Below are 27,418 nucleotides of genomic sequence, written 5' to 3' on the forward strand. Positions count from 1 at the left end.
TCACGACAAGTGGTTCTGTGCACGCATGCTGCATTACAGAAATGAGCTGTAATTCTAAGTGTCATAATATTATTTTGAATTTCTAGTTATACTTGTGAAATGTGTCTCGGGACATTTTTTTATCATTTCCTGGGCCATTTTATGAAATTATAGGAAGTAGGTTCTTTTTTACTATGTTGCACGACAGACCCATGTTCAATGAATGGAGTGAAAAGCTAATCTGGACCTTTTTTATGGGCATTTCAGTTTCGAGGCCCATTCGATTCTTAAAGGTCCCATGAAATGCCGCCAGGTGTGAGTGTGATTAGCCTTACAATCCGTTTTGAAAATCTGCCCTTTTCTGACATCACAAGTGGGCGTGTTCACCTAGGTGTATGCTCGGTAGATCAGTCTACCAGCCTTACCAGTGGACTGTAGCAAACGTTGCTCATCTATCCAGCAAACATCTAGCTGGACACGCCCACTTGTGATGTCATAAGGGGCCGATTTTCAAAACGGCTTGAAACGGCTAATCACACTCACACCTGGTGGCATGTCATGGGACCTTTAACTTCTGGCCCTGATGGGGGGGGTGTCTGGCCCTGATGAGGGGGGTGTCTCACCTCCGTCATCGCTGAGGAAGACCCCCCGTGGGGAGGAGGGGATCTTCCCCCAGCGGCTCAGCGCTTTGGGGAAGTCCTTGTCCGTCTGTCTGGTCTCCTCGTGGTACCTCCAGTATCTACACACACACACACACACACACACACACACACACACACACCCACACACACACACACACAAACAAACACAGACGCAGATGCAAACGATGCAGAATGAAATGGTTAGAGGATACAACTTTGGAAAATGACTGGAAAATTATATATTTCGATTATTTTCAGATTTTTTGCTTCGGGAATGTTCTTAGATATCCGCTGTCCGTCTTCCCATCTCTCTCCATACTCACCTACCTAGCTGTCTGTGCACCTGTGTGTCTGTCTTTCTTCCAATCTGTCCGCGTGCCTGCCAGTCTCCGTGCGTACCCGTCTCTCTCCTGTCGGTCTGTCTCTCTTCCTGTCTGTCTGCGTGCGTGCCAGTCTCCGTGCGTACCCGACTCTCTCCTGTCTGTCTGCATGCATCCCTGTCTCTCTCCCCTTTCTGTCCGTCTGCTTGCGTGCCAGTCTGGTGTGTCCCAGTCTCCCCCCTGTCTGTCTGCTCGCGTGCCTGTCTCTCTTCATACCTGTCTCCCTTGAAGAAGTAGGTGTGTTCGTTGGGCTCCCACCAGATCACCGTGTCGATGCGGTCCTCGGGAAGGCCCCGACCGTACGACCGGAGGGGCTGGGGATACCCGGGCAACACGTCAGCCTCCCGGAACACCCAGTACTGCTGTCCTGCAGGGGGGGGGCATCAGGACCATCAGACTCAACACTTAAGGGCTGATTATGGTACCACGTCGACACAGCGCAAGGGGGTTTAAGGAACCGCTACGTCCTTGCGGACCCTCCTTGCGTCAGGGCCTGATGCAAGGTGCGCCCTCCCAAAAACGTTAACCTTGTGTCAAGGCGACGCAGCAGCAAGGGCTGTGATTGGTCCGCTCACTAAAACCCGACGCAGAGCCAAAACAGGTTCACGACTGCGTTGAAGCGTCTGCGTGGTCCTTGCGTTTGCGTCGCCTTGGAACCGTAGTCAGCCCTTCACACAACGGATCAGCAAATTAGACACATCAACCCCGAAAACCAAACACTGTGTCTCCGCAGTAAGCAGACCAATGACGAATGGCTGCTGATCAATGGCAGACGCACTGAGGCGCTTTGAGTGGAAACAATAACTGCTGGCTTTGCCGTCAGCGTTGAGTAAACTTGCCGTTGTACAGCATGTGTTCCACAGTCCGTGTAGGGTTAGGGTAATCCCGGAGGGAACAACTAACAATTAAAACATTGGGAATGGATATTGGAGTGAAGCAAGGAGAAACGCCTGCGATGGTTTAATAACTCAGACCGGAACTGTTCTTCAAGGAGCAGGTAGGGGTGACGACATCTTGTTCAGGAGGGCCGATAAGTAGACTGTGGACACAGTGGGGAATCAAACCCAGAACCTTTGAGCTGGGGGTCAAAGCTGCCGAATCACTAGAGAGTCCTGACCATAGTGGACCATTTGTCAGACTGGAAGTCTGTCGTGTTAAGGATGTTGCAGAACCCCTGGCCAGATGTCTCACACGCATGTTCACTTAGCTTCGTAGGCACACGCACAAACACACTAGTAACTTAGCAAAACAAAACCCTCTGATTTATCTTCATGCTCGGCTTTTAAATGATTGAGTGCGTTTGTGTGTCTATGTTTCTGTTTGCCCGAAAAGTTTGAGCTGTTGAATAACTAACGCCAAAACTTGAAGTTCGATGGGACATAAAACGAGCTGACGGTGCTTCAGATCATGAAGAATCGCTGTCCCTCTCTCCTTAAACCCTTCTCTCTCCCTCTAAACCTATCTCTCTCTCTCCTGTTTCTTTCTCTCTTGCTCTCTGTCACTCTCTTAACCTCGCTCTCTCTCTAAACTCGTCTCTCTCTCTCTCTCACTCTAAACCTCTCTCTCTCTCTCTCTCTCTCTCTCTCTCTCTCTCTCCCCCTTAAAAACAAGTCATGGAAACAAACAGTGAGACAGGGCCAGATGTTGCCAGCTGTACTGAATCATAATACAGTGTCAGAGTGTTTTTCTTTCAGAGTGTTTGACAGTGCCACGCAGCTATTTGTTAGAGTAAGGAAGTTAGTCGTGTTTCTGATTAGGACTGGCTGTTGAGCAAGTTATTTGGCCTGTTTATTAGTTATTTTATGCTAACTGGCTTGAAATATTTTAACTATCTAAATATGTTTTTTATCGACGCAATACTTATATAAGCTGTATATAAATAAATATATAATACTTTTGGTTCAAGAAAAGGCGGTTGAATTTGTGCGCTAGTGAGTTAGTGATAGAGTGAGTAGAGTGCCTATGTCAGTGAATGTCTGTTGTGATTGGTTGTTTCATTTGTAAGTTGTGAGTGATTGGTTGGTTTACACCTCACACAGACCTTTGAAGAAGACAAACTTCCCATCGTGGCGTTCGTACGCAGCGTCGATGTCATCGGGTAACCCGTTCCAGAAGACGGCGATGGGCATGGGGTAGTTGTCTAGGACCCGGTTCCTACGGACGCGCCAGAACCAGCGACCCTGCATGAGTGACCCATCAATCCATTAAACTTTATTGATAGAGCATTCCGGGACAAACAGCAACACAAAGTGCTAAACGAAAAAAAGCAAATCCCCCTGTTAGAGTTAGTCCCTGCACACCACGACACAGAGATAAACCTTTTAGAAACATGATCCACTACTTAATGAGAACACAGAAGAACAAACTGAACGTTCATGTCATCGCTATCTATCCCATCCCTAACTTTCTGTTGTGTTCCTTCGCTGCCGTGAGCAAAGGGTTCAGAAACACTTAATGATGTTACTAAGAAAGGTAAGGAGAACGCAGGGGTCGAAGGTCAAGCAAACAGCAGGGAGCAGTGAGACATCACACAGAGGTTTGTAATGATTACAACTTCCTCTTCTCCTCTCCCAAGTTTATACTTCCCTGAGTCCAGCGCTACTCTGACTTTTACACACCGGATCAGCGATCACCTCTACATCTACGTCATAGTGCAACGTTTTGGCAGGGTTCCGGAAAAGTCCCATCGAGCAAAATAGCAAACAGATCCATGGTCAACGAAAGATAACCTCGGCTTACATGAATCTCAATGTCCCGTCCGAGATCAATAAAGTAGTAATCTTATCTTATCTTATCTGTATGCATTCCTTTTTGTAAAGCGTCTTTGAGCACCAAGAAAAGCGCTGTAAAAAAAACAATCTATTATTATTATTATCATTATTATCTGATCCGCTCCCTGACCGATCCTCCTCCCGGCCTGTCTCCTCTGTTTCCGTCGGAGGCCTCACCTTGAAGACAAACATCTCCCCCCTCAGGACGGTCACCGAGTCGAAGTCCCCCTCGCAGATGTCCGGGGCCAGGTGGTCCGGCCGGGGGGCCTCGGGAGGAGGCGGAGGGCGGAGGCGGGGGTTTTCCGGTGTCATCGCCGGGGTGACGGGCTGCGGTTGGACCTCGGGGACGGTGGGCCTGGGAGGCGCTGGGGGTCGGAGGTCAGGGCCGCGGATGGTGGGCCGCGGGGAGTCCCGGGGAGGTACGGTGGGCTCCGCTTCCGGCGGCGGGACGGAGGTGGGCGGGGCGTTGGTGGGCGGGGCGTTGGTGGGCGGGGCGTTGGTGGCGCGGGGCGGACCTGGGGGGGGTGGGGGGGGAGAGATGGAGGGGTGATGTGGATCAGAGTGGGAGAGCAGGAGTGAGGTGGAGAGTTATGAAGGAGACTTGTGGGGCGCTTGTCTTGGCGAGCCAATCGCCTTCCAGCTGCGCCGAGACGGATTCCCAGCTGCTGCTTCGGAATCGAGAAAAATAAATCCTTCAGCTCTTAACTCCCCTCGACCCTTCCACCCCCTCCCTCAGTGAGGGTCTTTCTCTTCAGTGCCTCTCTGTCTTCACACACACACACACACACACACACACACACACACACACACAAATTGCACGTTTCCGCTCTGTCTGTTCCAGGAGTAGAACCCCTACGAGTTGCCTAGCGACCCAAAGAGACAGACACACACGGACACACATACAGATCTAGTTATGTAATCTGAACGGGTCAAAGGTCAACTGCCGCTGGGCATATGAGGCAATGCTGGTCGCTATCAAAGCGCCCCTACAGCGGGCATGTTAGACATGTCTGGCAGTCACTCGAGAACAGACTCATTTGAACTGCTCAGATTACCGGCCAATCAGAGCACCTGTCTCATTCTTTGGTCTGTGGGCAGAAAACAGCACACACCGCTAGTCAAGAGTGTCAACACTAGCATATGTATACATTCAGATGTAAACAATAGGCTCACTGTTGCATGCTGGGTAGGGATTCTCCCCTTGAGGTCATTTGTGTGCTCCTGCAATACCGGACGCTGCAGTTTTAGGGATGTACTCCTACGACTGCATTTCTAGGACCCTTTTTTTCTATTGTTTTTGCCTTCAAGACTTTAAGATTCAATCAAAGCCGAGTACATTTCCTGGGACGGCCTTAAAAATTAAATTTAGGCAAAGGTCGAAATGAATAAAGTGCTCATTCGTTTAGGTAAAAGGTTTGAGATGGTTAGGTTAAGAGTTTGGGTTAGGATTAGTTTAGGTATTTTTAGAGAGTGAAGTTTGGGTATTAGGTTAGGTAGCTGTTAGCTGTGTTTCCTCTCGTGTTCGTGAATTATCTTGAGTTTCCTTTGCCATCCAAGGAAAAATGTATTTGCGTCCGGAAGACAGAGTCACGAAACCTAGAACTGAGGTTCTATGAGTGCTGTCAAAGAACTGCTTTCCTAGCCTCCGGTGTTGCAGGAACACACTTCTTCTTGATGGATCTAGCAACCAAGCAAAAATAACAATGCTTACAATGCTAAAAGAGAGTGAGAGAAAGTCCATTCGCAGAAAATATCAAATTCAAATGTTGAATGATGAATCTAAAATGAGTAACAAAAAGAAAAAGAAAAAGAAAAAAGAAAAAGTTAGCAGATGTTGACGTACAATGTAAACCGATGAATACTACACACATACACACATTTCCACACACACACACACACACACACACACACACACACACACACACACACAAACAGCTTGAAGTTCTTTCTAGGAAAGTCTGAGCAGCATGTCGCCAAGCATCATTAAGTATGTTCTCTATGGAATATAGGGAACACAGTTATACATCATGCACAGTGTGTGTGTGTGTGTGTGTGTGTGTGTGTGTGTGTGAGAGTGTGTGTGTGCGTGTGCGTGTGTATGAGTGTGTGTGAAGGTGTTTTCGTTTGTTCGCGTGAATTCATGTATATATGACAGTATGGACAGACACATGTGTTTACACATGTTTTCAGTTTCAGCTATCACCTATTCTAGTGGAAATGCCATAATTACAGGATCACAGTTTTTTCTCCCTTGTTCAAAGAGATAGATGACTCATGTCTGGTTTTGGACACATCTGTAAATAAGGAAAGTAGCACTTTTAACCTTAAAGGAACAATAGTAGCCACCAGCTGTAACACTGCACACCGCAATTACATAAATGCCTAGTGTCTGTGTCTGCATGACTGTACAGTACGCCTGTATGCCTGTGTGCCTGCGTGTCTGTGCATTTTATGTGTGTGTGTGTGTGTGTGCGTGTCTGAGTGTGTGTGTGTGCGTGCGTGCACGTGTGCATATGCGTGTACATGCATTTGTGCGTGTGTGTACGTGTATTCGTGTGTGTGTGTGTGTGCGTGTGTGCAAAACCCCACCGTAGATGTACTGTATGGCGCTGAGGTCGTCCGGGGACAAGGTGAAGTTGTGTGTGGGGGTCCAGTTGTAGAACGGAGCCATGACGGCGTCCGGTTGGTCTGAGTGCTCCAGTCCCAGGGCGTGGCCCAGCTCGTGGACCGCCACCAGGAAGAGGTCTATACCTGGAGGAGGCGTCAGACGGCCGGTCAGCGGCTTTGTATTCCAGGAAGGACATCACATTTATACCTGTTGCTCAAGCTTTAGTTATGGTTCCCCGTTGACGCAACGCAAGGGGGTTTACGGACCCCTTGTGTCCTTGCGGACCCTCCTTGCGTCCACCGTAAGGGCCTAACGTAAGCCTCCCAAAAGTTTTTACTTTGCGTCGAGGCAAGGGCTGTGATTGGTCCGCTCACTAAAACCCGACGCGGAACCAAAACAGGTTCAGGACTGCGTCGAAGCGTCTGTGTGGTCGTTGCGTCGCGTTGACGTGGAACCATAACTGAGCCTTTAGAGTGGTGGCGGCTCACTCTGCATGCGACCACCTCGTACCCCCTACAGGCCGGGAGTGGAACTACATGCTGGTGACTAAAGAGAGGGATTCACCAACAGGCGACTTGGCCGCTGCTTGATGCTTACGAGCCAAATTTGATTTTTCCTTAATTATATCGGGGGCCTTAGAGCAGTCAGCGTACTTACGGATAATATTTTTCGTGAACTCTTCTCGAAATATAGTGAAGTATAGTGAAGTTACAAGTGCAGTGCTACTTGCACTTGTAACTTTCCGAAAGCGAACACTGTGTGTGATTGGTCAGAAACGAGAGGGGGAGGGGCTTAGGTTCAGTATAGTCCGATTCAAATACTAAACACCCAGCCGGCTGCTACTCAAACCCCCCCCCCAGACGGCTGACCTGTGGGGTCCTGGTGGTCCAGGGTCCAGGGCTCGTCGGCGTCAAAGTGGGTGTCGCCCCCCATCCCCGGGCCGGGGTAGTAGGCGTGCGCCAGGGACCCCCCCTCCCCGTCAAACAGGGACATGTCGCCGTGGAAACCGGAGGCGAAGAGCAGCAGGATGTCAGCCAGCGGCGCCGAGGCGCTGCCGTTGCTGCTGACGACGCCGCCGTTGTTGTTGTTGTGGATGTTGTTGTCGCCGGCGGGTACCTCCTGGAAGGTGAGGGGCGTGGCCTGGCTCCACACGTCAAAGGCCCTACGGAGGGCGGCGGCCGTACGCCCCGCCCCCAGGGAGGCGGGGATGTTCTGCTGCAGCAGGCTGAGGGGTCAGAGGTGAAGTTAAGGGGGTCCAAGGATGGGAGGAGGGGTCAACAGAGGCTGTACTGAAATAATAATGATAATGATAATAATAATAATCTTTATTTATACAGCGCTTTTCTAAACAGAGCTACAAAGTGCTCTACAGATAAAAAGAAAGAAACCAAAACAACCAAACAAAAATAAATGTCTAAGAACAATAACACAACACATTTTTTTTTCACAATTATATAACAAATAAAATAAATGAAAAGTGTACCAGGCAAAACATAAAAATAACAAAATTTAACTTAAATAAACTCTTTAAAGGCTTTGTGGTATATGTGAGTCTTAAGGAGGCACAGTATTAAGGTAGTGTAGGCAATTTATAGTAGGAGCAATTTTTATCATATTAGTTGAAATTGTCTTTACATCCCGACGGGATTAAATAAATCAAATGCTCTGGCAAAAAAAGATCTGGTATCTGTGGCTATCGAAGGCGTGTAACGTGTCTGTCCTATAATTTATTCAATCATTATGAGGAATAAAAGACAAAAGCGATAAAAGGGTTGATTTCATCGAGGCCAAAAACAACGAAGGATTCAATACAAGAAAAAGATACAAAACATTTGATTAAAATAAAATGCAAAGATATGAGACACATCAATAAAAAACAGAAATAGAAAGGGAAATAATGACCTGTAGGTGAGGTCGTCTTTGTCCCATTGCTGTCCCGTCAGAGTGTATCGTCTCTTCCTGGAACCGTGGTGGGCCCCCTCCGGTGTCCTGTCTGGGAGACCACATCGAGGCTTACGCATGGCCCTACACACACACACACACATGCACGCACGCACGCACGCACGCACGCACACACGCACACACACACACACACGCACACGCACACACACGTCTGTAATGAGTACACATGGTGATGGTTGTGTTTAGCTACAGCAGGGCTAATGACGGAGCTAACAGTGGAGCTCCTTGTCATCAGCAGGTTCCGGGTTCGAGTCCCAGAGCCAAAAGCCTACCTATAGGCCCGATCGATGCCTCAGCGACCAATCAACAAATCTTTCTGGATGAGCTTTCCGAAAACGTTTTTTTACCACTCAAAAGGTCGGACCGATGACGCTTTCTTTAAAATATTTTTAACTTGCACACTTTTTCCAGCATGCACTGCATTTTGGTACTTAACGGTTTACAGACCGGGTGCTGGTGTTTGTATCTGGGACAAGTTTACGGCTGACCGAACCGACGCCGTGGATACAAGTGGTACACCACATGTTACTGCCAACCTCAAGAACACACCCCATATCCCTTTGGACTTCCCTCTAAACACTTTAATGTTTCCCTCTTAACGTCTTTCGAGGCCACCAAACTACAAAGGTTTTGCATTTGCCATTTTTGCGCCATATTTGGCACAATAAGGGCGGGATTTGAATGGCTGCCTCAGTGTTTTCTGGCCAAAGGTCTTTGGGAAAAATGGTCCCAAAATTTCAAATGGGACCTCTCAAAACTAATAATATGGAGAACAAGAAACCGCTAACTGAAAGATTCTAACTGAAAGTGAAACGAAAACACATTATAATACGAGAATGAATCCCATTGACATAGTCCACACATATATGAAAGAAAAATTGTTTCCCAACTGTAAAAGAATCAAATTCCTGTCCACGCTATAGAAAATATCTCAGCCCACAATCAAAACATTCAAAACGCATACATAAGCATGAAAGGCCAATAGGTGGCATTAAACCTTAAATAGGAAATAAGGAGCATGCGCAATGATGGGCATCTTCATTTTGAGGGGCAAATGCAACCTCCACACAGCATGGATGCTCTAATGTATTACAGCGTGTAATTTAATAGTAAGTATTGTAATAATAGTGTAATAGTAATAGTATACCGTATTGTAATAGACTTTAATCTTCAATCGTAGCAGTTGTGAGTGTAATAGTAAGTTGCGTTTAAGTATTGTCGCATTGTCCTAGACTTTCTCATATGTGTGTGTGTGTGTGTGTGTGTGTGTGTGTGTGTGTGTGTGTGTGTGTGTGTGTGTGTGTGTGTGTGTGTGTCAGACCTGATAGTATCGGGGTTTATCATCCCGGTCACCTGCAGGCCGTAGATTTGCTGCATGTCTGCGATGGCCTTGGACAGAACCTGGGAGGAGTGCATGGTGGACATCTGGCTGCTGGCCTGAGACAGGTAGCCGAACTGACGTAGCCATGACTACCGTACCGAGGAGGAGAGAGGGAGAGATGCTTTAGTGTGGAAAGGACACAACAAATTCTAAATACTTTAATGGGTGCAAAAGCAAATGGAAACGAATGGCTTACATCTGTAAAAGGAAATTAAAAGGGAAGATTTTAGATGGCTGTTTATGAAAGTAACAAAAATTGGGGTTGGCTGAAGATAAGAGACACATTTTTCATGACAGCGAGGAGACAAGGTGAGGAAAGCACCAGCAGGTGTGAGAGGAAGAGTAGAAGAGGTGCGATGAAAAAAGAGCGAGGAGCTAGAATTGAGCACGGTTGGAAGGAGATGCCTGCAAATCACTGGGCTGAAGAGCGATCTCAACACGTCAGTATGGGCCTGCTTAGTCAAGCATGTGCGTGTAATTAACACTTTTAAATGCCTGTAAGTCTCCACACATAATAACACACATTAGAAACATGCCCAGCCATACAAAGGCCCTAAGTACTGTATTTACGAGGCAGCCACTGCCTTTGTCAAGAGAGACTCTTCTTATGAGTCCATCATGCCTGAAGGCATCCATGCATTCCAGAAGCCCACTTTTTATTGTTTCATAGAAACACATGCAGCAAACAGTCAAATACCCTTCACCCAAAACCACTGTTCGAGTCGGCCAATAATAAACATTTGCCTCAGGGTAAACTTGTAAAAGCTCACTCTAACAAATTGACTTGCCAACTCAGCGTTATGTTCAGAGGGAAGCGGATGTTTGATGCCTGGTTGGAAGGACATGTATTTCAAACGTTAAGTTCGGGTTCGACCTGCATCTTTCTTTGCAGATGTAAGGTTCGCATCAGTTTTGTGGCCTGTGGGACTACACTTGGCCTGGCCTGAGCTGCACTTGGCCTCTGAGCGATTCGGAGTCAAAAGGTCAACAACACACCTTCGGAGCCACCATGCAGTAAAACCATTAAGTAGCCTACCACAAGCATCACATGAACACTGGACGGTTGATAATTCATTATTTATAACAAATGCATATGACCACAAAGACAATCATAATTCAATAACGTTGATTGTACATATACATATGGGTTATGGTGCGAAATACATACCTCGACATTGCCGCCCTCGTGAATTTCTGAGCTGGAGACCAGTAAGAGACAGCGGAGCAGCACCAGCGCTCTCAGGGTTTGCTTCAAGGTCTCGGGACAGGCGCTTCTGGGACGGGGAGCCCACATCTCCAGATGTTGGGACAGGATCACGATGCCGGGCGACCCAGATTTATTGACAAATATAGTGATTCAAAGTATCGAATAGTTAGAAACTTGACTTTAACAGAGTTGCATTTGCACCAACACGCTTTGTCTTCCCATTATGGAATCGGCGCACAATGTCTAATGATCAGAAGATTGTTATAGTAAATATCCAGACGCTTTCTAAATAACGGTCCTTCAAAAACATCAGCGTGTGTCCAAGTGTTAATCCATTGCTCTTTCAAACTCTAACTTAAAGCGCTCGGCCATTGATAACCCTGTGATGGTCAGAAAGAATGATCGATACAAAAGTCACCAGAAGCCTGTACGCTTTGACGTCCGCAATGGCTGATCTTGAAGAAGGTCCGACTTTGAAGCGAACAGGGTCGGATAAGAAATGTGCAACAAGTTTGAAACCCTCTTCAGTCACACACACCCTGGAGTCTTGGCCGTAAGCTGATACGAACCATTACGGCAGAGCGAGCAAATGCTGGTAAACCATTTAGGAAGACTTGGAAGTCCCTGTTTATGGATATGTTTTCAGCGCGGCATAATGAATTGTGGCGAACAAAAGATTTCCTTTGGCAATGAACATGTTCCACACATAATAAGCCATACCCACATAAAGGATAAGAGAGAAAATGTCTCCCCCTGTTGGTGTTTGTGGGAAATAGCTATGGGCAGGCAACAGTTACAGTGAATTGCGTCAATTGCAGACGCATACTTGTTTCAGCTACAATTTCAAGTTTTGGTTTATGTGATGGTCTTTAGTTCAACTAAATACATTAAAACGTGCGTTTAATTAGCATTCCACAATCCACAGAAACGAGGCGAAATAAACCAAGATTATATTTAGCACGAACCATGCCCAGTGCTGCTACCTAGTGGCTACAGGCCGCTACAGCAACAACCACTGTACCGAAATGAAAAAGAAAGAAAGGAAGAACAAATCCCGAACATCCCCATGTCCTGCTTTGAAGTTGTACACAAATAGTTTAAAATAGGCGGGACTGTTGAGGCTGGTTGATTGTGTACGTTTTATTGCAGCAGCGAGACACATTCAAAGCACCGCGTCTTCTATCCTCCTGCGGCCTGCCTTGGCGACGATGAGGAGGATGAGGAGGAAGAGGCCCACGGTCCAGATTCCAGCCACGGGCAGAATCACCATCTTCAGCAGACCTACTCGCACACACAGTACGTTTAGTGTTACAATAAAACCCCAAAACAACCCCTACACAAGCACACAGGTGAATTATTACACTTTAGTCATTAACAGACGCCTCATTGCAGCAACTTAGTGAACCATTTGCTAAGATACTTGTCATTAAGGAGCAGGTAGGGGTTAGAGGCATCTTACTCTACGTACAGATAGACTGCACATATTGTGGTTCAAACCCAGAACCTTTGGGTTGGGGCACACAACACCTAACAGCAACACTATCCTGCCCGTTAACAACTTTATGTCCCATCTCTATATTCATTATTAACGGCTGATATACTAAAGCCTTTGTTTCATCACAGGAAATTACAACCAAAAAGTTTTACCAGCCTAGGACAGCACCTGTTTTATAGCGACTTTTGTTTTTATAGCGACTCCGATATAGATTGTTTGTGGTGGTACTCATCCTCACTAAAGCTGCTTAACGACTGAATGTAAATGTGAAATGAGAGTCTGTGATTGGCTATTACTGGGCTGCGGTGGGTCGGGCATCTCTACTCTGATTGGTCCGTAAGACAGCAGGCCGTGAGCGTTGTCAGCCCTCAGCGCCTCACGCTTGATGATGGATTTACAGCTCTGAAAACAAAACACTGATGTGTTTAGACGACAGAGCTAAGAGTCATACACGGCACATCTGGTTAAAATCGAAACATTATTTCAGCGATATGAATGTGATATTCACACAGACATAAATGAATATTGCTTTGTTAATCAAGAGCCTCAAACATGACATGCAGCAACTAACTACGGTTTGGTTGAGCCTAGGAGGTAAAGCAGGTTCACTTGTAACCGGAAGGTTGCGTCAATGTGTGTGTGAACCTTGTAAGTCACTTTGGATAAAAAAAAAGCGCCTTCTAAATACCCTAAAGAAAGAAAAAAAAAAATACACAAAACCATCGATAATAATGTTGGATCTGAGGCGCATTCATGGTTCAGAAGAGTTAAAAAAAGTAGAGGTGTCCTGCCCTCAAAAAAGGATGCACACCGTTGGAACGTTATTGACCAATCAGCATCAAGCGACCAACAGTGCTTGTGGAATGATTGGCCCTAGCAGGTCGAGCGAAAAAGAAGGGGGGCGGGCCTTACGGGTGTGCATAGGGCGTGGTCGTCGGGTTCACACAGCTGGACGGAGCAGTGCAGGTAGAGGTCGTGGGGCTCCGACACGAAGCGGAACATGTCGAAGGAGAACCGCGTCAGGGAGCCGTCCTCGCCCCGGCGCCCCAGGCCCGCGCTGGCGTTCCGGTGCAGAAGGGTGACGGTGTCGTCGGTCACGCACCTTGGAGAACCGAGAGGGGGGGAGGGAGTATCTTTACTGGTCATATTGATGACACCATAGAGAAGCGTTTTCACGGCTGTTAAATTACTCTGTGGTGCTATGACGCCTTAGTCTGGGTATACCCATGATGCCTAGCGCGCAATTTCATTTCGCGCTGGGACGGCAAGACGATGACGACGACTATGCGACACACCCATCGTCTTCTTCCCCATCGAATTTCTGTCGCTCTTCATACGTCATCTGGTATAATTGATACGATTGGCTATGAGACTCGTATGATACACATTCGTAGCGCCCAATAAACGGCTCTGGGCAATTGTAAACCACGCCTCAAATACGAGAAAATTAATGTGTGGTTCCCAGACCTCATCTCAATGTATGTTGAGATGAGGTCTGGCGTTAGCCAGGCTAATGATGCCTGCAAGTCTCACGAATCAGACTTAAGATCAGTATCTGAAGACTGACGGCAGACTAGAACCTGTCTGAGTGAATGGGGCTCCTCACTTTCTTTTGAACCATATTTGTTTTCGACCAATCAAGTTGCAGGAGGTTGGGTTCTGTAAGAGCGTGATTGACGAATACAATCTTGGCCAGCATAAGAAACTGTAAAAAACTATCTGTTTAGGTTTCCAATCAACATTGTGCTGATCAGCCACTGTAGAAAAATACAGATTAAAATCTCCTCCTGAAGCGACCTCCACTCGTGAGTTGGATGAGTTTTCTTTGGTAGAATATATAAATAGGAAACAAGGTGTTAGTCGTCCCCTTTCAGTTTCTGGCCCCGGATCTGTGCCCTCTCCCCCCAGAAGTTATGCTATAACATAGAATGCCTGCTGGAGCCCAGAAATGCCATAAACTAATGGTTGTCAACGGCCCCATTTCGGTCAATGATTATAATGAACCGGTATATTTTTTATTGCTTTCCCACATCATTTTGAAACTAATCTGTCCATTATATCAATGTCCCCCTGAAGTAGTTATCAGTAGCTTGCTCCCTACCAATCATTAGGCCGTCTGTTCATATGAATTCACCCTTCAGACGTTACCAAAGGTATGTTCAAATAACTATAGCTGTCCGAAGGCGGCCGCAACCCCATATCTAAACCAGGCGCCCCTTAGTGGGATCCCGACCCATAGCTTCTGAAACGCTGCACCAGACCATCCTTCCCCTAATCTGGTCCTACCAGACTCTCGTCCTTCATTTCCTTTGCACAGAGAGCCTGGCCACTCTCCATAGACAAATGTTAACTCACTTGAAGGCGGGTGTCTGTCGTAGTTTAAAACGATTGGATCTGCCCAGTGCCACTCTGGATCTGCCATAACCAATCGCTAACGTTTGACTACAACTCAAACTAGCGCACGACCTCAACGTCATTGTTCTCAGCCACTCCCTCTGTTCGCGGATTGGACCGTCAAAATTTTGGCCGGAGCAAACCCGCGAATATACCGCAAACCCACACGCAGCAATGAAGAGAAATGAAACTTGAGCGGGAGTACTTAGGCGGGCGGAGCCAGGCTATCCTGCCCCCACGTTCTACCCCACAACACGGCGGGTGGACGCGGATCGCACTGCTGGACGTGAGCCCATCCCCAGGAGCGGGCCGGTACTGACCCCCTGTGGAGCAGGGTGTGGACGGCCTGCCCGGCCGTGTAGGGCTCCGAGGACTGGCTGGCCCAGCACTCGTCCACTCCCAGCACGAAGAAATCCTCGGGCTCCGTCACCTTCACCTCCACGTACACCTGGGAGGCGGGGTCAGAGTGAAACAAGCGGTAGCAGGGGTAAGTAACGCGCAGGGACGCGTCTAGGTGGGCGGGGCCTGGGGTCGCACCGTATACACTGTAAAAGCATTTTTGCCAATTGATTACACACTTCACGGCCGTTCCCTCGATTTCTCTTTCATAATTGCCTGAGATTTATTGCACCCAGCAGTAGAACTAATCCATATTTTGGCATATTGAGGGCGGAAATTGAATGGCCACCTTGCGGTTGCCTCTGGCAGAAAGTCATTCATATTTAATCATATATGACTTTTTGATGAAATTAAACATGACAACTCAAAATACATTACATACGGAGAAGAACGAGCCACTGAGATCCGAACCGAAAATATATTTTTCTTGTATAACCAGAATTTAATTAAATAATTCCCGTTCACTTTGAATGGTGGTGGGTCATTCTGTATTCAACAACTTTCGAGCCTCCAGAGGCCGTTAGGGGAACTACACGCTAGTGGCTCCCCGCCAGGTCCTCACACACGTCCTCACCTTGTTCCTGAGGTGGATGGTGGGGGCGTGGCCGTAGGCAGAGGAGAAGTTGGCGTCCGTGTACAAAGTCATCTCAACCTTGGCGTCCATCTCATCCATCCGCATCAGCGTCTCACTAGCCAGAGAGAGGGAATCATGTCAACACACACACACAACAACCAAAACACACCCACAACCTACCAATACCCACACCCACACACACTACCTGGATAAGGGTATGACTGGGAAAGCCAGACTGACACTCCGGGTGTACGGGTAGACACACGTGTAGTCTATTTTGATGACCGGGTCACGCACGATATTTCCCACCACTTGGGCCGCTGACAGCAGGGTCAACGAGTAGGTGATGTGAGTGATGTTTTTCTGGAAGAAGAGGACACCCGATTATACTCCCATCTTTTCTATGCACCGCGACGTTCCATTATTTGAATAAGCATCAAACAGCATAGATCTCAGCCTCAATAAGAATCTCCTGAATGGCAATTGACTATTGAGTCATTTAACAGACGCTTTTATCCAAAGGACTTACAGTGGATAGTGAGACAGGTCATTAACAAAAAGGTAGGGGTTACACAGTGAATACAGAGACGGGTCATTAAGGAGCAGGCAGCGGTTAGGCAGTTAATACAGAGATGGGTTATTATGGAGAAGGTAGGGGTTAGACAGTGAATAGTGAGACAGGTCCTCAAGGAGCAGGTAGGGGTTAGGCAGTGAATAGTGAGACAGGTCCTCAAGGAGCAGGTAGGGGTTAGACAGTGAATAGTGAGACAGGTCATTAAGGGTCCGGTAAGGGGCTAGACAGTTAATACATAGACTTGTCGTTAAGGAACTTCTCAGTTGGGACTCAAGACACCCTGGCCACTAGAACATCCTGCCCCTGTAGTTCTACCAACATACCTCCAGGGGCTTGCCTCCACACAACGCATACTTCTCTTTGGATATCCGGGCCATGTAGTACGGCACATCGCCTATCACCTCCCTTTGGGCCCGGCAGGACTTGTTGGGCAGACGCAGGGAGTCGAGGGGAATTTCATAGTATTTGAAAAAGTCCTCAGCCATCCGCATCGTTATGAAGTCCTTGCCACAGAGCACTTTCAGTTGGGCGTCTGTTGAAATGAGGAGACTACATATACATAGGGCTATGGCATGTGTGTGTGTGTGTGTGTGTGTGTATGTATGTATGGCAATCTATTGTGACTTAAATTTCCAAATACATTCAAAATCCAAGTTCTGTTTCGTGGAGGTATTTTTTCTACAAAATGCACTCCTTGTCGCCAATGACAACTCCTCACTGAATCTAGGCTCAATGCTATTGTTAAAATAAATAGCATAATATAAAAAAAACGTTAGACAGCCCCAACCTATCCTTACCTTTATCGCATTGATCTCCATAGAACCCTTTGGTGCACTTGCACACAGTTCTACTCGGATACATCGTGCACCGTGCGGGATCCGTGCAGTGTGATACACTGCAGATTCCTTAGTAGTGGAAAGAAGACTTTTCATTTGTCCTATATTGCATAATTGATATGATGAACCCGATAGTGTTCATCACTAATGGACTGGATTTCTTACCCAGTGCCCCGCCGCGGTCTACCCCGAAGAGAACGCAGAGGACCAGGGTCAACTGTTTCGAAGAATAAATACATTGTTCTTAGGCATAAGACGGAGTTAGAATTGACACGCTAAACCGAGAGTTAACCAACCGTTATGCTGTTAATAGCCATTGGCAAGTTGGTGATGTTATTCAAAATCCACGTTAATATTTTAATGAATTATATTCGATGATCAGATCTAAATGTTGTGTTTTGTTACCACGATTTAAGACGGAGCGAGTTGGAGTCCTCTATAATTTTATTGTCGTTCACGCCCTCCAATCATAAAACACCTGTCCGACCCGCGTCACGTGGTTAGGGCATCACGTGATCATATTAAACTTTATAATTATTCCATATATTATTATAAGCTTATTTTTAAAGTCTTTGTAGTTTTTAATTGTCTCTATAGTATGTGCCAAGCTATATGTTTACATTCAATAACATTTGTAATAAACAGATTTCTAATTTATCTATCATAAGATATTATTATATGAAGAAGCTGCGTACCACGATGTATTAAGAACATATTTATTAGTGTCTAAAAATGAATGGGAGGAAAATCATCCTTCCATGAATTAATATATTGAATATATGATTATCGGACAGCAGCTATATGATACTACAATGTGCTACTAAAATGAGCCTTTAGTCACATTTTTACAACGAGGCAGAGCTTAATACCTCATCTGTTCTTTGACTTCTCAAAAGTCAAACACTGGTCAACAATGCACCCCTTATAACATGTACATATAAATACAAGTATGACATCGTTTATTTTCACATTGCTTTCCCGTCAAACGAAGGCTTGAGGAGTGTGCAGTACATCGCAGCAGAGGGGAAGCTGCATGTTGCCGGCACGGTGAGCTAGCAAGCTTCAGAGGCAGTGCCGAGTAACAGAGTCTCGTTTACAGAAGCATCTAGTGGATGTCCTTGGTGGACATCCGGAATGATTGCATCACAACATCATACATCAGGGCCGCAGAGTTCAAACATGTTCCCATCAGGATGTGTGTGTTTTAATCCTCCAAAAATAGGTTCCCACACCGAAATCTTTGAAATCAGTTCGGACCGGATGATCGAGTCGGTCCCATAATCCGGAATGCATATTTCGTCAATGTTACGACATGGGACTGGGATCATTTAGATCCACAAAGATCTATAAATATCCTTGGTCGGCCAGCAGATGAGGAGACGGGGCTCAGCTGAGCGGGAGGTCTCAGCTGAGCTCCGTCTGCTTGGTCTGGGGGAGCAGGAGGGCCACCAGCCCCCCGGCCATCAGCAGGGAAGACACCAGCAGGATGGGCACGGCGCAGTTACTGTCCACCAGGCTGCCGAACACCACGTTCCCTGTGATGGCCGCCACGCGACCCACCCCCGTGAAGAAGCCCAGCGCAGAGGATCTGTGAAGAGCCCGAGCGGGCAGACAAAGACCGATTTAGTGTGTGAGACGCTTTCACTAGAGACTGTGTGCTGCTATTGAAGGGTTAATTATTAGTAGGAGTGCGTAAAAGTTACATCTATGCGATTTTATTAGTGGTAAATATTAATGCGAAAAATGTTCTGAACATCTCCAAAATTTGCCAACAAGTTTTTATTCGGGGGTTAAATACTAATAATTTTAAATTTGCTTTTTCTAAACTATAATTTTTTCCATAACATTTGCTAATAAATGCAATATGTCACGTCTAAATAAAATATGCTTAAAGTCAAGGGCGTAGGAACCGGGGGGGACGGAGGGGACGTGTCCCCTCCAATATCGAAGACAGGCGCATTTGTCCCACCTAAAAATTATACCGGATCAGTCAGGTTTCCGATATGTGTCCCCCCCAATGTTAAACTCATTCCTACGCCCCTGCTTAAAGTACATATTATCAAACCTCAGTGATGAAGACACACAGGAAACGTCCAGTAGCTTTCACATCGTTAGCACGATTAGCATTCGCACCGAGCTGCTAGTGCTGGGCGTGCTAACTTTAAACAGTAAGCGGGCGGTCAGAGGTTAGCGCGGCGGCGGCCGTACCGTAGCTGGGTGGGGTAGAGCTCCGTGCCCACCACGTCCAGGGCGTTCCAGCCGATCACAGACACCCCGCTGAAGATGCAGGACAGGACCAGGCTCCCGGCCTTGGTCTGGACTATGTAGATGAAGAACACGCTCACACTGGACACCAGCAGACTGCAGGCTGGGACAGCAACAGGAACAGAAGCCACGTCATGTCATACACGAGACAGCGCTAGCCTAGTAACTCTTACTTTCTTATGAAGTAATTATAGGGATGATTCTGTCATGTTAACATATCGTTTTAATCACTAGTCATAAAAGCAGAAAACTAGGTAACTATATAATAAGTCAAATGTGCTTTCTTACTTTTATATGACTTTTATTCATTCTATGTATGATATTAAGACTTACTGAGCAGTGTCTTTCCTCCGACACGGTCCATCACGAAGACGGTGAAGATGTTGCCGGGTAGGTTTGAGGCGGCAACGATGAAGCCCTCCATATAAACTGCCATTGGAAGAACCAATAAAAACACAGATCAATAGACCTGCGTGTACGGCCTTGGCTACCAAGCTCTAGAGAGGGAGAGGGTTTGTAGGGGTAGTAAAGTCAATGGTGACGATTCAAGAAAAGGCTGATTTTCTCTTCTGGGCCTAATAAAATAAACATTGTGTCTCATCTTAATCTGGTGGATCTAGTATGTATGCATCTCAATACGGTTGTTGTGCTGACTTCATAAACAGTATGTTAGTCTACAATTTACAATACTAGAAAAGCACTTTAAACAATCACAGTCACGCAATAACAAGTAGTTATAGGGCCCTATTTTAACGGTCTGAAACGCAAGTGAGAAGCGCCAAGCCCAAGTAGCTTTGTGGGCGGTTCTATGACGATGTCGCTATTTTACCGGCGCAAAAATGACTCTTGCGCCCGGCGCAAATCTAAAAAGGGTTGGTCTGAAGTAGCCTAATTACCCATAGGTGTGGTTTGGGCGTAACGTGCAATAAACCAATGAGAGTGCCAGCTCCCATCCCCTTTAAGAGCCATGAGCGCATTTGAATCTGACGAGTTGATATTTTGACAGGGCCGAACCGCCCCTTGGGGCGCAAGATCATTCCCTAATTTACCAACGCGTGCCGCAGGAGGGAAGAGAACGCTCTGCGCCAGTTGCAACCTAGCAACGACACATGCGCCAGTGATTAAGTCAATTGCGCCGGATGCAAGATAGGGCCCATAGTGTTGTGTGTGTGTGTGTGTGTGTGTGTGTGTGTGTGTGTGTGTGTGTGTGTGTGTGTGTTCTCCGTCCTGGTGCCGACCTGCTGTGTTGGGCGGGTAGCAGGAGGTCTGGTTCAGGACCTGGGGTGTGCGGGACACGTTGGCACACGGGGAGCCTCCATCTTCGGTCCGTTTAAACAGCTCCGGGAACCACATCCACAGCCCGTAGTACCTACACACACACAGACACAGACACAGACACAGACACACACCCAGATCAATAAAGTACCAAATTAGCACCTAAAAGGCACAGTGACATGAACGCTGAAAATAAACACACACACGTGAAATCGATCCTATGCTCCAATCAATGACATACACTAAAAAAAAGTACATCACACACCGCAATCGGACCCTTACCCGAAGGAGATGGTGTAGAAGACCACAAGGAGGACAAAACTCCTGGATCTCAGGGGGCCGGAGAAAATCTGTCTGATGGGAGCCAGGCCCTGCAGGATCCAGGAAATGGTCATGTGAGTAAAATAGAATTGGTGGAGCGCTTTTTTCCATCTATAAAAGTGAGTGATTTTTCCAAGATGTTTTAAACGCATCTTCTCATTCGTACTATTCTGGGTAGGAATTTTAAGCACTTCATTGCCATTATTGGTGACTGCTGCTTGCACGCTATTTAATACAACAAACATAAATATAATCCAATGTAAAAAACGTGAATAACTAACTTAATATGGGACTGACACTTTCTTGAGTGACACACCAAACACGTTCCCCTAATGAGATTCCCCTCCCAATCCCATTGTGTTTGCTGTAGACGTATAACGTCTGTTCATCTGTTGGGCCGTTACCGTTTCCAGCAGGCGGCCACAGCAGGACGCGTGGCCGCTCACGTGCGTCTGCGAGCGCGGGGATCTCGTGACCAGGCCAAACATCTGGAAAACAGGTCAGAGGACAGCTCACTCAGAGCCCTCCTCGCTGGCTCACTGTGGTCGCATGTCTCGGAGCATTGCGCACTCCAGAGAGAGGCAGGCCCAGGCACGCACGCGCAAACGTTGTCCATTTTCTACTTGATCGCAGCTTCAGTGCTGATGATACACTTTTGTCGGTTGCCGTCGCCATTAGTCCTGACTGTGTTCACGCTAAGGAGCAGCAAGTAAACAGCGTGCCGAAACAGTAACAAGTACTCCCTTATATATGTACATATCATTACTTAACTTGAAGGAATGAGCACCGAAAGCTTGGGCTTGGGTAAAGGGGGGAGTCATAAATATTTGGCCTGTTAAGTCCTTTGAGACTGTAATGGTGATTAAGGGCTATACGAATAAAATTGAATTGAGTTGAATTGAAAGCAAACAGAGTCAGAGGGAGAAATGGGAGAACCTATCTAGGTTGACACAGCCAAAGTGGGTGAATTCATTTCGTACCGGAAAGGTCTTGCTGGATCTCCAGTGGTTCACGGAAAACATCACACGGAACACACGGAGCGCCTCCTTCTTCCGTCCAGCCTTACAAACATAACATAACCAACACTAGATTACACACATTACAAACATTATAATAACATTATAAACATAACATTACAAACATTATATGAAACACATGAGATTACAAATACAAGAACACAAACATTACATTAGAAACACGACATTGACAACCTTTTATCAGATACATTAGACAAAAAAATTGTAGATAAAAAACACAAGATCTCTAAATCTCAAGTAATAGATATTACAAACATTAGATTACAACCATTAGATAAACAACGTTACATAGCAAACATTATACATGAGATCCAGCTCCTCCTCCACTAGCGTTAGGGCTCTAACAGGCTCCAACATGGCGGCGGACAGGACGTACCTCCATGAGGAACTTGGGGCTCTCGGGCATCATGAGGCTGAAGAGCAGCGCTGAACTGAGGCTAGGGACCGAGCACAGCACCACGAAGACCCTCCAGCTCTGCATGGTCAGCGGCCCCAGCTGGAAATGAGCCCAGCGCGCAGGAATCACCCACCACGCCAGGCCTGGGGAGAAGAAAATGGACATAGACACAGACAGGGACACACACACACGATAGGTATTCATCTAACCTCGGGTCAAGCAGTGCTACTATGTTATAGACGAACTTCTTGGGGCAGACGGCACAGAGAACCAGAAACTGCAAGGGGCGGAGTTACAAAATGTGTGACCGGATGTTGGTACCAGGGTCGCCCACTAGGAGAGCTTTGCCGTAGCCATGGGGAAGAGCGTAGGAGTGATGGCATGGTGGACCCACCTGCAGCCAGGATGTTTCCTGCCATCCAGAAGGTGGCCAGCGAGCTGATCATGGCTCCTCGTCTGAGGCGGGGCAGGAACTCAGAGAAGTAGGAGAAGATGACTGGGATGGAGCCTCCCACCCTGGACACCACCCCAAGAGGAACCACAGGTAAAGTAGGAGTACACTAGGAGTTGTCCGTACACAAATCCCTAGTTCCTAGGCCCCTTAATCAAACCTATACGTGCACATATGTAGACGGAACACATAGATGACTCTGGGAATAACGTTTCACTTTTGGAATCATGAGACACTCCAATAACAGTATAATATTACGGCTATTAGCTGCTTATTAATCCAGGTTACACAATGTCCTTATCCTTAGGGTTCTTAATGGTTCTACAGAGAAACTGATATGGGCAGAACACACAAGCTGGCTAGCACTGCTAAAAACCTGCCGGCCTTCTGCTCTGAAAACAAATGTAGAGTCATACTTTTGAATGGGGATAAAAAAAAAAGTAGTTGTTTAGAAGTGCTCACCCCACACCACTGATGAACCGCATTAGCAGGAAAAGCCAGAACCACGGGGCCAGGCTAGCCAGGGCACCAAACACACCATTAACGCTCAGAGACACGATTAGGACTCTCTTGCGCCCCCTAAGGTCAGCCAGGTACCCCCACAGGTAGCCTCCCACCATCATTCCTATCAACCAACACATAAATTACAATATTACTTATTGTTTAATCGTTACAAACATATATGTTCGTCATAATAAGTGTGTGCGTGTGTGTGTGTTGCCTCCCTATTCTTTCAACCTCATCAACATCACATATTTGTTGTACAACAACATGTTTGTTGTAGCTCGCTTTTGGTATGAATCATTGGGCGATATAATCTGTACATGGAGTCTGTTTGTGGCCTTTCAAAGATTTAAGTTATATACAAAATACAGTTAATCTATAGTTTAATGCTAATTGTGCTAACGATATGAAAGCTACTTGACGTTTCCTGTGTGTCTTCATCGCTGACCAAATATGCATATCAGGCCATCCCAACTGGGTTCCCTGCCCTAACGTCAGGAAACACTGGTCTACAGAGATAAAGGCTCTATAGGAGATAAAGGGTCTATACACGGATCTGGGGAAGGACCGGAAGTCTCCATTACTGAGGTGTCTTCTCCCTACAATACACAAATGTTTGAATGCAAGCATTCCTAAGAAGTGTACACTTCTTTGCTTTGACTTCCGACGCAACTTTACCTGTGCATCTTCAGCCAACAGGTTATTTAACGTCTTAATAACACTAAGATCGCCATCAATATATGGATCCTTAATCAGTAACTGGGGGCCATTGCTTAACGTTGTCAACGTCAGGCCAACCCAGCAACCCATGCGGTGGTCACTTTGAGTATGTGCTGAGTCACTATGACTTGACACCACAATGGCGGCTGCTGTGTAGGATATGAGTTGTATATGTATATATGTATTTAGTATATGGTACACATGAACCTCCTAAAATGGCGCAATTTGATTGGTTCGCTATCTCGGGATATTGGTTTCGGTCGTCTCGTGACGCTAATCAAAACAAATAAACCGCTGATAAAAACAAATAAATATCGGCAAAAAGTGTTACCTTGTTTAATTTGCAGTGTTCACGTGTATTATATGCTAAAACAATTATTCACCTCAGGCTCCGTGAATAGTGGGGAATAGCTATTATAGCACCATTCACTTCGGCTAATTATTGATAAATATGTATATGCATAGGGTGTTCACCCAGGAAGATGCTGGCGGTCAGAAGCCCCATGTCGGAGGAGCTGAGCTGCAGGTCGCAGCGTGCGGTGGGCAACAGGAAGGACACGCACAGGATCTCCACCGCATCGCTGGCGTTGGCCCAGCCACACACCAGCAACAGCAGCCCGTGGAAAAACCCGAAACCTGAGGGGACAAAGAAGCAGTAGGCCGTTTACAGCTCTACGTTTTGTGTGATGATGCTCTGACTGTGACTTATTTGTGTGCTCTCTGTTGTTTTCGAATTATTATGTGTAATCGTGGAACTGTGCTGCGGCCTGTCTTGGCCCAGACTCTCTTGTAAAAGAGATTTCTAATCTCAATGAGACTTCTCCTGGTCAAATAAAGGTTAAACACAGAGACGTCATCGTAGGACACACACACAGGGGTCGCCAATAACAGTAACTATGGATTGGCTGAGAATTAGTCGGGAAAGAAGCAATGGCAGAAAAATATTACTTGTATCAGATACATAAGGAGAGGGGAAGAAATGCCCTGCATCTGCAGTCAAAGTCGTATTTATCCATTATCTTCTACTTAATAATTTAGCAGACACTATCCAAAGCGACGGTGAATACATGTACCGTCTGAGGTCATTAAAGAGCAGGTTGTGGTCAGGCCTCGTGCCACTAACTTTCTCCTGGGAGTCAAAGCCCCAAGCCATTTGAATGCCCTGATCCTGTTTCCTTGTAAGCAATGAAAAAAGGCCTCTCGGAAAACAGGTTCTGCAGTTAAATACTCCATTGTTATTTGTTTTCCCCTCATGCGACGAATGCATTCAAGTAGGAAGTGAGCGGCTGGTTAAACATTACCATCTCATTACTGTGGCGGGAATTTGGACCACGTCAATCGTTTCTGTATAAACTGTTTAAGAATAAAGAGTCATCGGAACTTAGAATAATTAGGCTAATGTGTTTGAGTAATAACACACACAATAACATACAACAAACACTGAATAATCCGACACCTCACAATAATCTGAGTCCAAAGCATTGGCAAAACCAAGGACTTCTCATACAGGGGCACAGGTCTCATGTTAAATGCAGAGAACAGCTCTGCTCCCCACATGACGTATGATGGAAAAATCCATATGTTGTTTCCCCTCTATCAACTAAGCCTTGTCTCCTATTCCTTGCGCTGTCTAGGCACCCCACTTGTTCCTAGCGTTACCTAACGTTAACCTTTTATCCTGGGGTAAACCGGGCACGAGGGAGAAGGGATCCCCTCCCATCCATTCTTCTACTTGATGAGAACACAGGAAACTCTGTCCTCTAGGTAAACATTATTTGATTTGATCATTAACAGTTGCAATGTGGGGAGACGTCAGTTAGAGAAACGGAATGTGAAAACAGAATTTACCCATTACAGTTACCAATTTGTAAGGAGGTTTTAATGTTTCTTCCTAATTTGTTACTTTAATCCTGAGAACATAAAAGGTTATTTCCTTAGTGTTGTAATTTTCATATGGTTTGAGCCACCATACAAGTTGCTCTGCCACATTTGGCAGGATATTCTACTAGTGTACTCGTCTACATTCTGGGCTCAAACTCCAATGTCTGCCATCTGATATTTACCTGAATCCTTGAGCAAGAAGCCCAACACCTAAACGTACAATTATTTCAAAGATAATATAGAAATACGATTATTATTCAAATTAACTATGCAAGTATTATTTAAATTAATATCCTACCCGGAAAAAATGTATGCAAAGCCCAAACAAAGCAGCTTCAGTTAACAAATTAAGCTTGCTGCCAATTGTAAGAGAAAAGAGGAACAAACGTTTCCAGCAGAGAAACAACATACCTGCTTCTTCAACTGCTTCTTCATAGGTTAACCTTCTTGGTGCACTTCCCTGGTCATCGTGAGAGGGGATGCGTTGGCTACTATACAATATGTCTTCACCTGCATAGAGACAGACAGCGTACATAGATTCAGTTAACATTACTGTACAATACTGTACATATATTGCTCGTATCCCATCCGTTCTTCTTAACAACATCCAGACACAGGTCAGTTCGAATAATTGTTGTTAACGCACACAGGTCATGCTTTAGCATAACAATATATAAAAACAGGATGTTAAACAAAATACAAAACCGCATTGGATTGGAAAGTAGGTTAGCGAGGTTGAAAGGATTGTAAACAACCCATAAGTTGCTTCTCTTTAGTGGGAGAAGAGTTTGTTGGTAGCATTCAACTGAGAGATCTACAATGTAACAAATGGTCTTTTTTATTTCTGGGGTCAAATCAAAATCAAATGTCTCCACTCATTCAAACGCGGGGTATCAACCGAAGTAAAACCAGCCAGAAACCAGCAACAGTGGACCGCAAAGCGTGGTGCACCCTGAGGCTGGCTGATGATCATGATCATAATAAAAGCATATACCTCCATCTGAATCCACTTCTTCTGGCTCCCACTCACTGCCGCTGATAAGAGTTTCCCTGGCCTCCGCATCCTCTGAACATCCGCGGCGAGACATCGGGCGGTCTTCATAGAGTCTGGGCTTTTGTTGAACTTCACAGCCGGGCCGAGCAGCGTGTCCCTGACGCCTACGTCTGTGCTACGATTGTGTGTGCGTGTGTCTAGCCTCCAGATACAGAGCGTCAACAACCGCAGCTAGTTGAAGCGAAGCCACCGGGAAACCAGGAAGTAGCGGAAACCCGTGAACACCGCGGCCGCCTTCTTCCTCTCGACTACTACTACCTGCCTGCTGCCCTCCCCCGAGTACCGCGTGACTTATGCCCTAGGCGTGGAGTT

The 27,418-nt window shown here is 46.4% G+C and overlaps 3 protein-coding genes across 3 annotated transcripts in view; all 3 read right to left on the reverse strand.

The window, feature by feature from the left end:
• mmp15a (matrix metallopeptidase 15a) overlaps positions 1-11,691 on the reverse strand; it is a 16,817-nt gene extending 5,126 nt beyond the window's left edge. The window contains exons 1-9 of the mRNA XM_079743042.1: positions 10,891-11,691; positions 9,663-9,811; positions 8,282-8,404; positions 7,249-7,604; positions 6,361-6,522; positions 3,949-4,286; positions 3,042-3,180; positions 1,217-1,367; positions 603-718 (exon numbers count right to left, since the gene is read on the reverse strand). Coding sequence (XP_079599168.1) covers positions 603-718; positions 1,217-1,367; positions 3,042-3,180; positions 3,949-4,286; positions 6,361-6,522; positions 7,249-7,604; positions 8,282-8,404; positions 9,663-9,811; positions 10,891-11,016 — 1,660 coding nt within the window. The 5' untranslated portion in view covers positions 11,017-11,691. The remainder of the gene's footprint in view (positions 1-602; positions 719-1,216; positions 1,368-3,041; positions 3,181-3,948; positions 4,287-6,360; positions 6,523-7,248; positions 7,605-8,281; positions 8,405-9,662; positions 9,812-10,890) is intronic.
• A 400-nt stretch (positions 11,692-12,091) lies between these two features.
• On the reverse strand, positions 12,092-16,856 carry zpd (zona pellucida glycoprotein d; the record flags this gene model as incomplete). Its single annotated transcript, XM_079742775.1, has 7 exons — positions 12,092-12,210; positions 12,721-12,826; positions 13,337-13,526; positions 15,139-15,266; positions 15,792-15,906; positions 15,997-16,154; positions 16,689-16,856. The coding sequence occupies 7 exons, from the start codon at positions 16,854-16,856 to the stop codon at positions 12,092-12,094; spliced, it is 984 nt and encodes a 327-aa protein (XP_079598901.1).
• A 1,047-nt stretch (positions 16,857-17,903) lies between these two features.
• On the reverse strand, positions 17,904-27,336 carry sv2 (synaptic vesicle glycoprotein 2). Its single transcript, XM_079743533.1, has 13 exons — positions 27,047-27,336; positions 26,464-26,562; positions 24,646-24,807; positions 23,410-23,572; positions 22,891-23,012; positions 22,476-22,639; positions 22,043-22,123; positions 21,467-21,550; positions 21,024-21,112; positions 20,705-20,835; positions 19,800-19,895; positions 19,410-19,569; positions 17,904-18,789 (listed from the first exon to the last, which is right to left on the reverse strand). The coding sequence occupies exons 1-13, from the start codon at positions 27,138-27,140 to the stop codon at positions 18,606-18,608; spliced, it is 1,629 nt and encodes a 542-aa protein (XP_079599659.1). The 5' UTR covers positions 27,141-27,336; the 3' UTR covers positions 17,904-18,605.
• Positions 27,337-27,418: the final 82 nt, after the last annotated feature.

The sequence above is a fragment of the Pollachius pollachius genome (genome assembly GCF_949987615.1).
Source record: "Pollachius pollachius genome assembly, chromosome: 9".
Classification (NCBI taxonomy): Eukaryota; Metazoa; Chordata; class Actinopteri; order Gadiformes; family Gadidae; genus Pollachius; species Pollachius pollachius.